Here is a 15,975-nt window from a genome sequence, read left to right as displayed (position 1 = left end):
CGGAAGTATGTTTCCTTCAGGTCCAGTTCAGTTAACCTGTTCTGGAATGACTCCCATAATCCCATCAGCTGTGTCCACCCTCTAATACAGTTCCTCCATCTCCCTGCTACATTGCCAGGTCTGTGAGAGGAGAGAGAATGCTATTCTTTACATGAATAAAGAACACATGGGAAATGTACAATTTTTTTTAGGAATTGTATGTATGGAATTTTTCAAATTATGTAATGAGAAACATTCAGGTCCATTTATCTTAATCTTTCTCAGACAAGCCATTTACACTCACACTTCCTCTTGATTCCCGAGTTCATCCTCTCCGTTTCTGATTGGGATAGTCATCATTTGGCAGACAAGATTGTCAAGATAGCTGAGTCAATAGGCTACCCCTCAAGTTTGGCCTACAAGGCCATACGTGAGGGTGGGATCTCAAAACACAAATCTGCTACCAGTATTCCTTATTCTCTCTTCTTCCTTAAATTACCCCTTATGCCATCTGGGTCTCCTTCATTAACAATTTGTAAAGTATTTTCCTTTGAAAGGCAATCAAATAAGTGTTTTCACATTTGAATTTGTGCCAGATAATTTGCTAGCAAATGCAAGGGCAATGAAGAGATACAAAACTATAAATAAAGGTATCTATCCCTTGCCCTCAAGTAGTGTACTTTTAAGAAATTAAATCTCAATTTATTTCCAATAGGTTGCTTTTTTTGATACCTTCCCTCTCTGTGCCAATTCAAACAGAGTAAAGTTAGTACCATTTTTCCAGGTTTTTCTTGAGCGAAGCAAGAGCTCAAAATGCAAATATTTGAAGAATGATGCATTTGACCCTCCAAAACTCTGTGTCCTGGGGATGCTGTCAGGAATTCCACCAGACTTCCTCCCTTGTTATAAGTATATTAGAAAATGTCATAACAGATTAAATATAATGCTAGAATGGTGGTTCAGTTATTCAGATTGCTGTCATGAGTTCCCTTTCCATTATTATCAATAGTAATGATCCTTTCATATTAAAAAAGAAACTAGTTTGATACAGTTTATGAATAGGAACAAGAACAGGCTGCAGTGTCAGCCCTGGAATCCTCCCCATCCCCTTCATACATCCGTGGTCTCCAGAATGGACTCTGAGATTATTTCCGTTTCAGAGAAAAAAGAAACTAATCTGGTTACATTAGCAAAATCTAGTGAGAGTTAAGTGTTCCAACAATGCCATGAACCTAGATCTAAAATTGTTTGTGTTTGTAAATATGGCCAACCAGAATTTACAGGGCTAACTTTGGGAAAAATATAAATGAGATACTTATTAATTCAAACCCACCCTTTCTTATTGCTCTATTAGTGAAAAAAGTGAATATTTTAAACAGAGTAGTTTGAGCTGGAAAATTCCTGAAATCCTGATCTAGGGACAAGATGACCAACCTTTTCTCTGCTAAGCAGGCTTTGAGAACTGAATAAGCCTCAGCAAGACATGCTGTTGCCCAAATTTCTTGGTAGATAGAAAACAACTAGTTGTCCATCCAGTAACTCTTCAAAAATGTCTTCTCTCTAAATAGCACAGTTTACCTTGCCAAGAGAAGAAATCTCTTTAAGGGTAATAATGAACTTTGCATCTGTGTAGTCTAGTTTTCAATAATAAATAAAATAACAATAAATATCATTCAGCCAGTTTGTAGGCCACGATGCTGTCCATATTCCAGTCACTAAATGAAACTTAAGCGATACTGGAAAATTAACCATCTATCTTATGTCTCTAATTTTTCCACATTTTAACTTCTCCAGAGTAAGGATTTCGTCATGAACATCCTTTTATCATTTGCTGAGTCTAGCTCAAAATATCTTCCCCCCAACATTTTTTAATGAAAATTATGAAACTAAAGCAGGTTTGAATTTTGGTCAAATTAAAAAGTCTCACTCCAGAGTACATGTAAATTAATCCTACTATATGTGGTTAATTTCCTCTTACACTATTCTTATTAGTTTCAGGAAACATTTAATATTAGCTCGTGGATTATATAATATCTTCATTATTCATTGATTTGTCAAAGAATCACTATAGTTAAGAATTTTCAACAACGCCATAAGTTAAACCAGTATATTTTAAGGAAAACCATGTTTAAAAATTTTCAGTGTCTGTGTAGAAAATGTAAATCATTTTTAGTGACAAGACAACTCAGGTGTCATCCACTTACCATGAGCTTGAATGTCTTTGACATAATTTAAATTAATCACTTTCAAGATTATTACTTTATAATTAGTGATAATAGAGATGTTGGTAGTTATTTTTACTTGCAGCTATCATTCAAAGTTCAAGTCAGTCTCCAGATTTATTGTAAAGTAGATGAAACAGACATTGGACTCACTTTTCTCCCCCTCTACAAGACACAGTAGTTTGTGATTCTCTTGCCTTTGTCACCTTCAGTGCCATAAGAGGAGGAGGGTCTTTGTTACTGTTTGGGCAGCCTGTCCTGCAAACCTTACCTGTTAACACCAACGCCTCTTGGAGAGAGGGCCAAGGGCTGATTGGTCCAAGTCAACCAAGACTCACAGTGCTTTGCAGAGAGGCATCCAGCCCTGGCAGCAAATGTAGGGCTAAACTATGCTGATACGCTCTGTTCAAGCCTTGACTCTTTTGAAGTGCAAAGGTCATGGTTAGGGGCCACTTCCTCTCCTCGTGCATTGCTTATTAAAGACTCTGTTGGAGAAGCTTAAAGAAAATTTCAGGCATGGGTGAGGACAGCCGCGTGGAATGAAGTAGGAAAGGAAAGAGACCGAAGGAAGAGAGGGAAGGAGGGAGGGAAAGAAGGAAGGAGAAAAAGAGAGAGAGAGAAAAGAGAAGAAAAGAAATAGTAGCACAATTTGAAAGTTTTATTCCCCACTATAAACCTCCAATAATTTAGAATTTACCACCTGTATGGGTTCGCTAGTGTTATTATAACCCAGTACCACAAACAGGGTGGCTTAAATAATAGAAATGTGTCGTCTCACAGTTCTGAAGGTTAGAAGTCCAAAATCAAGGTGTCAGCGGTGTTAGCTCCTTTTGAGGGCTGTGAGAGAAGGACCTGTTGCAGACTTCTCTAGCTGGCCTGTTGGTGGTCATCTGCCCTCTCTGTCTCTTCACATGGGCTGCCCTCTATGCCAGATGTCCTCATCCTGTGAGAACATTAGCCATACCAGCTTAGGGCCCACCCTAAGGAACTCATTTTAACTTGATTACTTCTATAAAAACACTATCTCCAAATAAGGTCACATTCTGAGGTACTGGAGGGCTACAACATATTTTTTGAGGGGGGCGGGGTGCGTGGGGAGACACAGTTCAACCCATGACACCACATCCTTATTTTACAAACTCTTGATTTTTGCCCCAGAAAACCTGGTCTTTTCAGTGTTCTCTATGTCACTGAAAGGTACTTCCAAATATTCATACCAGAAACTAGAAGTCCCAGACAGCTTCCTCTCTCCCCTCGCCTAACCCAATCCATGACAAATTCCCATTTATTTTGCTTCTAAACATCCAGGCCATCCATATCTCCTCTACCACCACCTGAGTACAAGCTAAATCATGACTCATATCCATTTGTATTTGTCTTGGTGCTATCCATCCTCCCCTAGAGCCCAAATGCTCTTTTCAAAGTGTGCATGTCATCTGGCCATCCTCTATCCTAAAACCCTTCAATGGTACCCACTGCTCATTAAATAAAGACATTCTGCCATGTGGCCCCTGCCAACCTCTGTGGCCTTCTCTGTCACCACGCTCTCCTGGGCTCACTCCCAGTCTCTCAGAGCTCATATTTGCCCCATCACCTCCTGCACAGAGCCACTGCCAATGCTCTTTATCGCCCCCCTTCACCTGCAATCCAAGTCCTACTTCTTCAGAAAAAAAATTCCCTCACCATCAGTCCCCCTTCTAGAGCGTCAGGACATTTTTTAGCATTCATCACTCAGGCAATTTTACAGTTACTTGTGAAATGAATGGATCAATATCTTTCTCCTCCTCCCCTCGTGTATAAGCTCCATGAGAACAAGGATATCGTTTTTTGTTATTCACCATTATACTCCTAGCGTTAACATAAGTCCTCTTACACAGTTTGCACTCAAAATATATGGCAATGTTAAAAATCTGGTTGTTTGCTACCAGAATTATTTGAAAATATCCATAGGCAGATCTCGCCATGGGTATCAGGGAAGAAGCTTGTGGAATAATAGTTCTAAAACGATTTCAGTAAGTGCAGTAATAAGGAATGCAAACAAAAAGATAATTTTAGATACCAGAAGTACAAATGAAGATTAAGGAAGGACCCCTTGTATATAATAAGGAAAGAACATTAAAGTTAGGTGCACGGATCTAAAATGAAGCAGGAAGCAAGGCCAACTCCAGGTACTGTTTCCCATAAGAACCATCAAGTGCACTGAGATTTCTGCCTCATTACAATAATATTCACAGTATTGGTACCTCTGTGGGATTGGGGCACGTGCTGACACTGTTTTTACCACTGAATACAATGATGATGTTCTGTTCAGTTAAAGCATAATGCTCTCTCTACTAACTTGCTTATCTGCATTATTCACCTCTTAAGAAGCATCTTGCCTTTTTTTAAAAAAAAAAAAAAGGTTTTTATAGCCACAGTTGACCTTGCACAACTTCAATTCCAGAAGCTCATTTTACTCATGAATTGGGGACCAGGACAATAAAATTGTTCATTTTTCTGCAACCAGTCCACTGTTTTATATTGAATAAGTTGTGGAAGGCCATCCCAAGTAATAACTCAGCAACCCAAATGTCATTTCACCCAATTAGGAGTAGTTTCTCCCTAGGATCTCTTTATGCTGGTTCACTCCAAAGAGAGCATTAACTCTGTTGATCCAGCTTTTACTGCCCCACCCACAAGGTGACCGTAGCATTTGTCATCCAAATCAGGGCATCTGTGTGAGTGTGTGGGGACACTATTGAAAATTACCCTGGGATGGCACGTGTAAACCTGAGCAAGCCAGGATGTATGGTCATATTACCACTACATCAGATTCTTCAGAAAGACCACATTTACAGATGTTCAGTAAGCAATGGATTACATCTTCTGGACTCTGAGGAATCATGCCCTTTTAGGGAAGAGGGCATCACTCCTGCCTTACTCCCTCACAGCTGTTACTAGTATAACTGTAGAACTTGTTCATTTCCATCCCACTCTCTGCCATACTTACCTGCCAGACACAATCAGGAAGAGGTGATCTAAAAACTAAACATCACTTCCTTACAAAAAAAAAAAAAGATGCCTCTGTTTAGGACATGTGTTTTTTCTTCACAAGCTGTAGTCGATCATTCACTAACTTGTTATCCTAAAGAGGTAACAGTATGCTCCCTGGCTGACCCCTCTAATTCTTCTCCAAAACAGAAACAACCAACACACACACACACACACACACACACACACACACACACACACACACACCTTTAACTTCTCATCAACAAAAAAAGCTGAAAACTGAAGCACAAGGAAAATTAATTTGCTTGTCTGATCAAAAGTGAAATCTCAAATGCCAGGCAAACACTGTGTTCCAAGCTATTGCTTTATCATTGGGGACTTTTAAGGGTCCAGGCTGAAAGCAATGAGTAGGATTTCCTGTGATTTTGTGGAGTGGGTTGGAGCCAAATTATGAAGCCAATGTTTGTCTAGACTCCCATCTCTTGAGGGGCTCTTGGGCGCTGAAGTTTAACCTGTGTTCAACCACATTGCCCTTAACCACTCCAATGGGCTGACTTACCTTTCCTGATGCCATATGAAAAATATAAATACCTGCTTATAAGGTAATAGAGTACAGCACTATGTGTAACAGAATAAAGAACATTTCCATCTTTCCGTCCATCCTGTCACATCACATGCTTTATCATTTCAGGAGGCGAATATGAAACAAGTTGAATATAGGTCAACAAGATGGAGTTCTTGCCTTAAAAAGCATAACTTTTTCTTTCAGTAACTATTATTTTAGTATGTCACCATACCATACTCTACAGAGATATAAAGACAAATATTCTAAGCATACTGCTCTCATCATATAGTAAATCCTTATGAACGATGGTTTAGATTGTCTTAATTGGATTGGATTGGATTAGATCAAAATGAATAAGAAGTAAAGCATTCCCCCCCCTTTCATATCATTTTTTAAATGATTTCTTATTTGGGTATAAAGTGAAGAATACATAGAATGATATTTAAACTGCCTTGCATATAGACTACTATAAGCAGCCTTTATCCAACCAGGTAGATTTGATTAGAAAACTGAAAGTGATTTCATCATGATAGGCTGAGAAATTATAACGAATACATTCTATCAAGATGTATTACTTAAAGTAATAATAATTGAATGTAAGATGCTTTAAGTAAACCCTGTTTAAAAATAGCTCATTAGGTATAGGTATATCTTGATAAAAGCTTTTTATATCACAGATTTACAGACACAGAAATGCTTCTTATAAAAGAAATATATGAGACTTTTAGTACAATTAGCTCTCTTTAAGAGACAGAAAAAACCCTAACTTATCATACACTATATTGATGTAATACCTAGCTTAGTACATTTATATATTTAAGTCACTGAAAAAGATCCTTGAAGTGTAAATGATTTGCCACATTTAGTTGTTAAGCAACTATTTCTACCAGTTAGCAAAGTATTACCTTAAAAGGACAGTCTTATAACAAAGAGATTTGCTGCAGACTCCTGATGTTTTAACCTCTGTTGCTTTAAATCCACACACTTTGAACAAAGTTCTAATAGTTTCTTGGAAATGAACAACAGCTGCATATAGATGTATCACTTTATTCATTCATTTATTACATATAAAATAATTTAAAACTAATTTAAAGGTAAGGTAGAAAAGGAGAGAACTTTTTAATTTTACATCTTTCCAGTCACCTTAAAATCTCACACAATGATTGGGAAAGTGTTCTCACTGAAAATCATATTTGGCCTAATGTACCTGAAAATAAAATATAACCATGTTATTTATAAATGAAGAAATTTCCTAACAGATAATTGGACATGCAATTCAACAAAGTGTGTCTAGAATCTTCATGGTTATGCTTGTAGCTCTCATTTATGGATGACAATTATTCTTTATAAGCTAGCTGATAGAAAGAAGTGTACGATCTTTATCTAGATTGATTCTCCTTTTGCTTTTTTCTATCGTGACGGATGTAGCTGAGGAGTATACTTTTGAGCTGTTGCAATGTCATAAAAGGGAAACAAAGTCTTTTTCCTCTAGACTTGTAGAACCTTGGAGACTGTGAAGATTTGAGGATTATCTTTTCAAACATAAAACAACAGAATAAGCCAGACATAAAGGTGTACATACCAAATGATTCTATTTATGTCAAGTTCAAAAACAGGTGCAAATAATCTGTGGTCCTGTCAGGGTAGTGGTTACTTACCCTTGGGGTTGGGCCTCTGGAGTGATGGTCAGTGGTGTGTTTTTGGATATGGATGCTGGTTACCTGAGTGAGTTCAGTTTGTGACTATTTATTAACTATTCATTTATCTTATGGATATATGTTATACCTCAATAAAAAGCCCAAAATTTTAAAATAATAATAATAAAAGAATAAAAACGAAAAGCATTCAGATTTCCTTCTCCAATAGTACATTCTAAAGGGACTCCTGTTAGTTACAGATAACAATAGCTGTGTTTTCCCAAATCATAAGATATTTAGCAGCAGAACCAGCATTTCAGATCTTCTGCTTCCATGTCTTGTGATTTTTTATTTTTTCCAATCACAAGCTATGCTTACCTCTCAGACCCATGACACAGCCTGCTGGCAGGAAACCTGTTAACCTTTGTCTATGACCTAACATCGTTTGCCATGTTAACAGGTGAGTTGTGTGAGGAGAAGCTGGACTTCTGTGCGCAGGACCTGAACCCCTGCCAACACGACTCCAAGTGCATCCTGACGCCAAAGGGATTCAAGTAAGTCCGAGGCTGCTTTGGGGCTCACAAACGGGGGACGAGGGCCTTTCTTTAAGGAACCCTCTTCTTTCAGGACCTAGCTTCACACCTTTGCTCAGGACTTAGAGGACATACTCTCCAGTGTCAACAGAATTTTTATAAATGTTTATCTACAGCATGGGCCTTTTTTAGTACACCAAAGAAAAGGAAATGTTTCCTTTTGTTTTGTGACTTTTCCTGGGAAGTCATGTATGAAATAAAATAGCCTTTGGCTATTTTTAATTAAAGTTATTTGGAGGCCAAATAAATTCATAATATCTACTAGGAACTTTATTATCTGAATTGAAGTCTGTGGTAAAATAGGGAGTTTCATTTAATGTAACTGAAAATGTTTTCTTATGCAACAATACTTTACCCAAGAGGAGGAAGACAGAGTGACCATATGTCCCAGGTTGCCTCAGTACAATATCCGTCTATGCCTGTTGTCTCAGTGTAACTATTAATGGTGTCTCCTTCACACACGTGTGTGTTGTGTGGGATGATAAAACACACAGTCACACCAGGTAGCAATCTTCCTGAAGTACGTTTGGTATCAAATGAAATGATTCCTTTGCCACAATTCTGAAATATTTTAAGGGTCTATCAACAGCAACTTCTCTTCTTAGGCCGTAGATTAGAAATCATCTGGTCCAAATTCTTCACTTTAAACATGAGGAAACCACAACCAAGAGAGGTCGGTGGCTGTCCAGAGGTCTCAGTGTTATTCACTGGCAGAGCTGGAGCTGGGTTTTATACTTCCCAGTTGGGTGACTGTTCTAGTGCAGGTTATCTCTAAGAAGCTTTATACTTTATGACCATTACTGTTGGTTTGTTACAGAAGGTGAGCTGGGTTCTCAGAAATGACACTGTAGTGTTTCACCACACACACACACACACACACACACACACACACACACACACACACACCTTTAACTTCTCATCAACAAAAAAAGCTGAAAACTGAAGCACAAGGAAAATTAATTTGCTTGTCTGATCAAAAGTGAAATCTCAAATGCCAGGCAAACACTGTGTTCCAAGCTATTGCTTTATCATTGGGGACTTTTAAGGGTCCAGGCTGAAAGCAATGAGTAGGATTTCCTGTGATTTTGTGGAGTGGGTTGGAGCCAAATTATGAAGCCAATGTTTGTCTAGACTCCCATCTCTTGAGGGGCTCTTGGGCGCTGAAGTTTAACCTGTGTTCAACCACATTGCCCTTAACCACTCCAATGGGCTGACTTACCTTTCCTGATGCCATATGAAAAATATAAATACCTGCTTATAAGGTAATAGAGTACAGCACTATGTGTAACAGAATAAAGAACATTTCCATCTTTCCGTCCATCCTGTCACATCACATGCTTTATCATTTCAGGAGGCGAATATGAAACAAGTTGAATATAGGTCAACAAGATGGAGTTCTTGCCTTAAAAAGCATAACTTTTTCTTTCAGTAACTATTATTTTAGTATGTCACCATACCATACTCTACAGAGATATAAAGACAAATATTCTAAGCATACTGCTCTCATCATATAGTAAATCCTTATGAACGATGGTTTAGATTGTCTTAATTGGATTGGATTGGATTAGATCAAAATGAATAAGAAGTAAAGCATTCCCCCCCCTTTCATATCATTTTTTAAATGATTTCTTATTTGGGTATAAAGTGAAGAATACATAGAATGATATTTAAACTGCCTTGCATATAGACTACTATAAGCAGCCTTTATCCAACCAGGTAGATTTGATTAGAAAACTGAAAGTGATTTCATCATGATAGGCTGAGAAATTATAACGAATACATTCTATCAAGATGTATTACTTAAAGTAATAATAATTGAATGTAAGATGCTTTAAGTAAACCCTGTTTAAAAATAGCTCATTAGGTATAGGTATATCTTGATAAAAGCTTTTTATATCACAGATTTACAGACACAGAAATGCTTCTTATAAAAGAAATATATGAGACTTTTAGTACAATTAGCTCTCTTTAAGAGACAGAAAAAACCCTAACTTATCATACACTATATTGATGTAATACCTAGCTTAGTACATTTATATATTTAAGTCACTGAAAAAGATCCTTGAAGTGTAAATGATTTGCCACATTTAGTTGTTAAGCAACTATTTCTACCAGTTAGCAAAGTATTACCTTAAAAGGACAGTCTTATAACAAAGAGATTTGCTGCAGACTCCTGATGTTTTAACCTCTGTTGCTTTAAATCCACACACTTTGAACAAAGTTCTAATAGTTTCTTGGAAATGAACAACAGCTGCATATAGATGTATCACTTTATTCATTCATTTATTACATATAAAATAATTTAAAACTAATTTAAAGGTAAGGTAGAAAAGGAGAGAACTTTTTAATTTTACATCTTTCCAGTCACCTTAAAATCTCACACAATGATTGGGAAAGTGTTCTCACTGAAAATCATATTTGGCCTAATGTACCTGAAAATAAAATATAACCATGTTATTTATAAATGAAGAAATTTCCTAACAGATAATTGGACATGCAATTCAACAAAGTGTGTCTAGAATCTTCATGGTTATGCTTGTAGCTCTCATTTATGGATGACAATTATTCTTTATAAGCTAGCTGATAGAAAGAAGTGTACGATCTTTATCTAGATTGATTCTCCTTTTGCTTTTTTCTATCGTGACGGATGTAGCTGAGGAGTATACTTTTGAGCTGTTGCAATGTCATAAAAGGGAAACAAAGTCTTTTTCCTCTAGACTTGTAGAACCTTGGAGACTGTGAAGATTTGAGGATTATCTTTTCAAACATAAAACAACAGAATAAGCCAGACATAAAGGTGTACATACCAAATGATTCTATTTATGTCAAGTTCAAAAACAGGTGCAAATAATCTGTGGTCCTGTCAGGGTAGTGGTTACTTACCCTTGGGGTTGGGCCTCTGGAGTGATGGTCAGTGGTGTGTTTTTGGATATGGATGCTGGTTACCTGAGTGAGTTCAGTTTGTGACTATTTATTAACTATTCATTTATCTTATGGATATATGTTATACCTCAATAAAAAGCCCAAAATTTTAAAATAATAATAATAAAAGAATAAAAACGAAAAGCATTCAGATTTCCTTCTCCAATAGTACATTCTAAAGGGACTCCTGTTAGTTACAGATAACAATAGCTGTGTTTTCCCAAATCATAAGATATTTAGCAGCAGAACCAGCATTTCAGATCTTCTGCTTCCATGTCTTGTGATTTTTTATTTTTTCCAATCACAAGCTATGCTTACCTCTCAGACCCATGACACAGCCTGCTGGCAGGAAACCTGTTAACCTTTGTCTATGACCTAACATCGTTTGCCATGTTAACAGGTGAGTTGTGTGAGGAGAAGCTGGACTTCTGTGCGCAGGACCTGAACCCCTGCCAACACGACTCCAAGTGCATCCTGACGCCAAAGGGATTCAAGTAAGTCCGAGGCTGCTTTGGGGCTCACAAACGGGGGACGAGGGCCTTTCTTTAAGGAACCCTCTTCTTTCAGGACCTAGCTTCACACCTTTGCTCAGGACTTAGAGGACATACTCTCCAGTGTCAACAGAATTTTTATAAATGTTTATCTACAGCATGGGCCTTTTTTAGTACACCAAAGAAAAGGAAATGTTTCCTTTTGTTTTGTGACTTTTCCTGGGAAGTCATGTATGAAATAAAATAGCCTTTGGCTATTTTTAATTAAAGTTATTTGGAGGCCAAATAAATTCATAATATCTACTAGGAACTTTATTATCTGAATTGAAGTCTGTGGTAAAATAGGGAGTTTCATTTAATGTAACTGAAAATGTTTTCTTATGCAACAATACTTTACCCAAGAGGAGGAAGACAGAGTGACCATATGTCCCAGGTTGCCTCAGTACAATATCCGTCTATGCCTGTTGTCTCAGTGTAACTATTAATGGTGTCTCCTTCACACACGTGTGTGTTGTGTGGGATGATAAAACACACAGTCACACCAGGTAGCAATCTTCCTGAAGTACGTTTGGTATCAAATGAAATGATTCCTTTGCCACAATTCTGAAATATTTTAAGGGTCTATCAACAGCAACTTCTCTTCTTAGGCCGTAGATTAGAAATCATCTGGTCCAAATTCTTCACTTTAAACATGAGGAAACCACAACCAAGAGAGGTCGGTGGCTGTCCAGAGGTCTCAGTGTTATTCACTGGCAGAGCTGGAGCTGGGTTTTATACTTCCCAGTTGGGTGACTGTTCTAGTGCAGGTTATCTCTAAGAAGCTTTATACTTTATGACCATTACTGTTGGTTTGTTACAGAAGGTGAGCTGGGTTCTCAGAAATGACACTGTAGTGTTCAGGTTGAGTTGTGCCTACAAGAGACAACTAGCAAATAGCATTACTGGTTTCTTTACCCAATATTTATTGAGCACCTGCCATGGGTCAGGGCACGAGTAATGTTACCATCTTATGTTTTTGTGGCACTTTATAGCTACTCACTCTCCCATTCTTTATCTTCTCAGTGACATGACTCAGGCTTAGTTGCCATAGGATTCAGAGAATTAAAAATTACTCCAGTCAGGAACAGTTTTATAAGAGTAGATGGGATTAGAGCTGGGACTCTAACATTTTTTTAAATTTTATTTTATATTGGAGTGTAGTTGATTTCCAATGTTTTGTTAGTTTCAGGTGTACAGCAAAGTGATTCAGTTATACATATAGATGTATCTATTCTTTTTCAAATTCTTTTCCCATGGGACTCTAACATATTAATACTTGTCAACAGATTATCAGACATTCTTACTTGAATGGGAGGTGGGGTCATTATCACCTGACCACACCTGGATTTCAAAGACCAATCAGAATAAAATATTTATTCTCAAGTTTTATTTAGAGAACAGTTTTTGATCCAATTTGATTTAAAATTCATTATTTTAGAATATACAGATTCAGTTGCTGCCCCTGCTGATTCCATTTGATGCCTTTTTGGGAAAGAAAAGAATCTATTTGATTCTATTTTTCATCATATTTTAGTTTACAACCCTCTGTGGAAAAAACAAAAGTCTTATTGAAATCTTTATTTTATACCAAATCCTGTATTGCATTTATTTTAATTCATATTGTCTTTGATCTGCACACAGTGAATTTGGCAAATTGAACGTCAGTCATTTAGGTAACAACTGTTATCATTTCTTAGAGAAATTGGCCAGTAAAGCAGATGGTTTTCCAGAACTGCCTATCTGCTGGATAAGCTTTGTGCATTGTAATTACAAGATGAAGTATTAGTAACACTTACCGGAAACCATTAAAAACTGAGTAGTTCATCTTCAAAAAGACTAACGGTTAATTCAGTATCTTCTATTACTATCAGTTAAATTGTACACTTTTTATAGTGCATCTTACTGGATTATGGATTAGCTGATTTGGGAACCCATTGTTTTCAGCAGTAATTTGTGAGGTTTATGTAGTTTAGCAGGAAACAGGTTAAGTCATAGCATTTGCTATTACTCCCATATTATAAATAATCACACACTGTGACAAAGGGAGTTGCAAAAAATAAATGGACTTAAAAACCAAGACTATATGAAGCTGCTAAAGAAAATTTCTACTGACAAATATTGTTTGGACAAGATGTACTGTTAACTTCAGCTACATTTTCTTACTACTAAGCTAACAGAGCTGGTTTTACTTTTCTTGCTTTATTATATACCTCATCAATCTCCTAAATTGTTTTGAGATATTTTTAGATCATGATATGCCATAAGCAGTATTTTCAAGCATGCATCTTACTTAGTCAGCTTTGGGGCTTCTAAACAGTATATTTTATATTCTTTGCTTTCTTCCTCACTCCTTGCCAGAGTTCAGGGAATGTGATACCTTTTATTGATAATACAAGCTTTAAGGAATTCTTAATTAAATATTTTCTTCCTGTTTTGAAACTCGGTCTAAGGAGCCAAAGAAAGACAAAAATGTTGGTCTCATAATGTGACTCCAAGTCCTAATGGGCTCGGAAAACAGTATCTGTAGAGAAAAAAATATAAAATAGCTCTTAAACAGCCACTATGGTGAATACGTGGTTCTCTTATCTTTTACTTTGATTTCTTTTCTCAGGTAAATAATTCAGAGTGTTTCAAAGCATTTCTTCTTTCTTTTAATGCTCTGTACTTGAGCAGCTCTGGTCAAATTAACATTGATGGAAGCCCTTTTCTCAGGCCCCGTCCATCTTTTTGAGAATGTCTGTGGCCGCTTAGAATCCACTTAACTTCAGACTTGTTTGCTTTGTTACGATTTAGCGTGAAAACCACCGGCTCTAGAGCAAGCATGCTGATGCAGTGAGCTCATTTTATTTCTTAATTCATACACACAGAGCTAAAAGTCTGTGTTACCCTTAGAGGGTATATACTCCCATTTATCTTATTAATTCATCGTTTCTCCAGTAACTCTTAAATCCTGATTTTGCATTTTTAGGCAAAACCCTTGGCATTCAATAATATCCACATTCACTGGGGTGTTTTTAATTATCCTCATTCACTTAAATCCTAATGGCTTTGAAATAGAAAACTGAATAATTAGTACAGTCTAAACCATAAATACTTTTTTAGAATTATAAAAACTTACATAGAATTATTTTTTAAACCTACCATTTATTGATCATGCATTATATATTAACTACTATAGTAATTATTTTACAGATAGTGTTTCTATTTAATCTTTTAACAAACCTGTGAGATGGAAATTATTATATACATATTATAGATGAGGAAAGGAACACTTAGAGAGATGAAGTAATGTAGTCAAGATTACATACACTTAAGGATGAAACCAGAATATGAATACAGTTCTTCTGCCTAATTGCAAAGTGCAAATTCTATAAGGCTAAAACATAATTTCCTGGTTTATTTGTTTTTTTTTTAAAGTCAGTGAACCCTTTCTTAAACCTCAAACAGAAACACTTATGGAAGCCCAATGTGTAAAACTAATGAATCACAGCAGGAGAGTATTGTTTGGGGGGGGGCAGTGCAGAGGGAAGCTGACAGAGGCCCCCTCCCCGTCTATGGCCATATCTTTGGGGGTTCCATGGTCCCCTATTGCTCCACAAAGCAGAGTTTAATAACCACTGCATGTGCCATATTGCTTTTCCTTGGGCACCCTTAAAATCCCGCATCCTTGGTGTCATAGCTAGACATTCCAATGGTCAGCACTGGTGAAAGAGATTTTAAAGGGAACCCTGAGTAATCAATTATCTAACGGTACAGAGCAGTGGTTAGATATTCAGACTTTCTTGTCAGATTGCTTGGGTCCAGTTCCTGGCTGTGTACAAGCTAGATGTCCTTGGGCAAGACATTTAACCAATTTGTGCCTTGTTTCCTCACCTGTAGAGTGGAGTCATGGTATCACTGATGTCACAGGGCTGTGGAGAGAATTCAATGAGTCCATGATGCAAAATGATTAGAACAGGGCCTGAAACAAAGTGCTCAAAGAACATCAGCTGTATTATTATCCCTGGTTCTTCACCATCAGTGCAGCCGAGACCCCTTCTGTCCCACACCACCAGAGTGAACAGGCTGAAAAGCTGTCCGGGGATGGGCCCCAGGAATTTTGTATCAGTTCCCCTGCCCCACCCAGTTAGGTCAGCCCCCATTCTGCCATAACGATAATCTGGATTCATGGTGAATTAGGGTATCCAATGCTAACATATTTGCTTTTCATAAAATTATACTTTACTGTAATGCACCCAGTCTCTGTTGGAAAATTTTAAATGTTAATTGTTCTTAAAATATGCTTAATATTCTTAATAAATTTTACGACACAGCACTTCTACCGTGTCAGCAGCTCAAATGAATTAGACAGCTGAAAATAGAGGACACCACGGGCAGATAAAGTGGGGGAAGAAGGGAGGGACAAACCTGGTGTGATTAGTCTATTCTTATTTGGATTGTGGTTGCTCACTGTCGTCAGACAGGGAAAATTGCTGTTCCTCTGAGAGATCACAGTGAGAAACCATGGCATGCTTTGCAGATCAGTACTATTTTCTA

General features: G+C 37.2%; 1 protein-coding gene across 1 annotated transcript in view; it reads left to right on the top strand.

The window, feature by feature from the left end:
* The window catches only part of SLIT2 (slit guidance ligand 2), a 127,231-nt gene that overhangs the window by 87,951 nt on the left and 23,305 nt on the right, over window positions 1–15,975 (top strand). The window contains exon 22 of the mRNA XM_024741816.1: window positions 7,855–7,948. Coding sequence (XP_024597584.1) covers window positions 7,855–7,948 — 94 coding nt within the window. The remainder of the gene's footprint in view (window positions 1–7,854; window positions 7,949–15,975) is intronic.

The sequence above is a fragment of the Neophocaena asiaeorientalis genome, unplaced genomic scaffold (genome assembly GCF_003031525.2).
Source record: "Neophocaena asiaeorientalis asiaeorientalis breed wild unplaced genomic scaffold, Neophocaena_asiaeorientalis_V1.1 scaffold218, whole genome shotgun sequence".
Classification (NCBI taxonomy): domain Eukaryota; kingdom Metazoa; phylum Chordata; class Mammalia; order Artiodactyla; family Phocoenidae; genus Neophocaena; species Neophocaena asiaeorientalis.
This window is presented reverse-complemented; position numbering and strand designations above follow the sequence as displayed.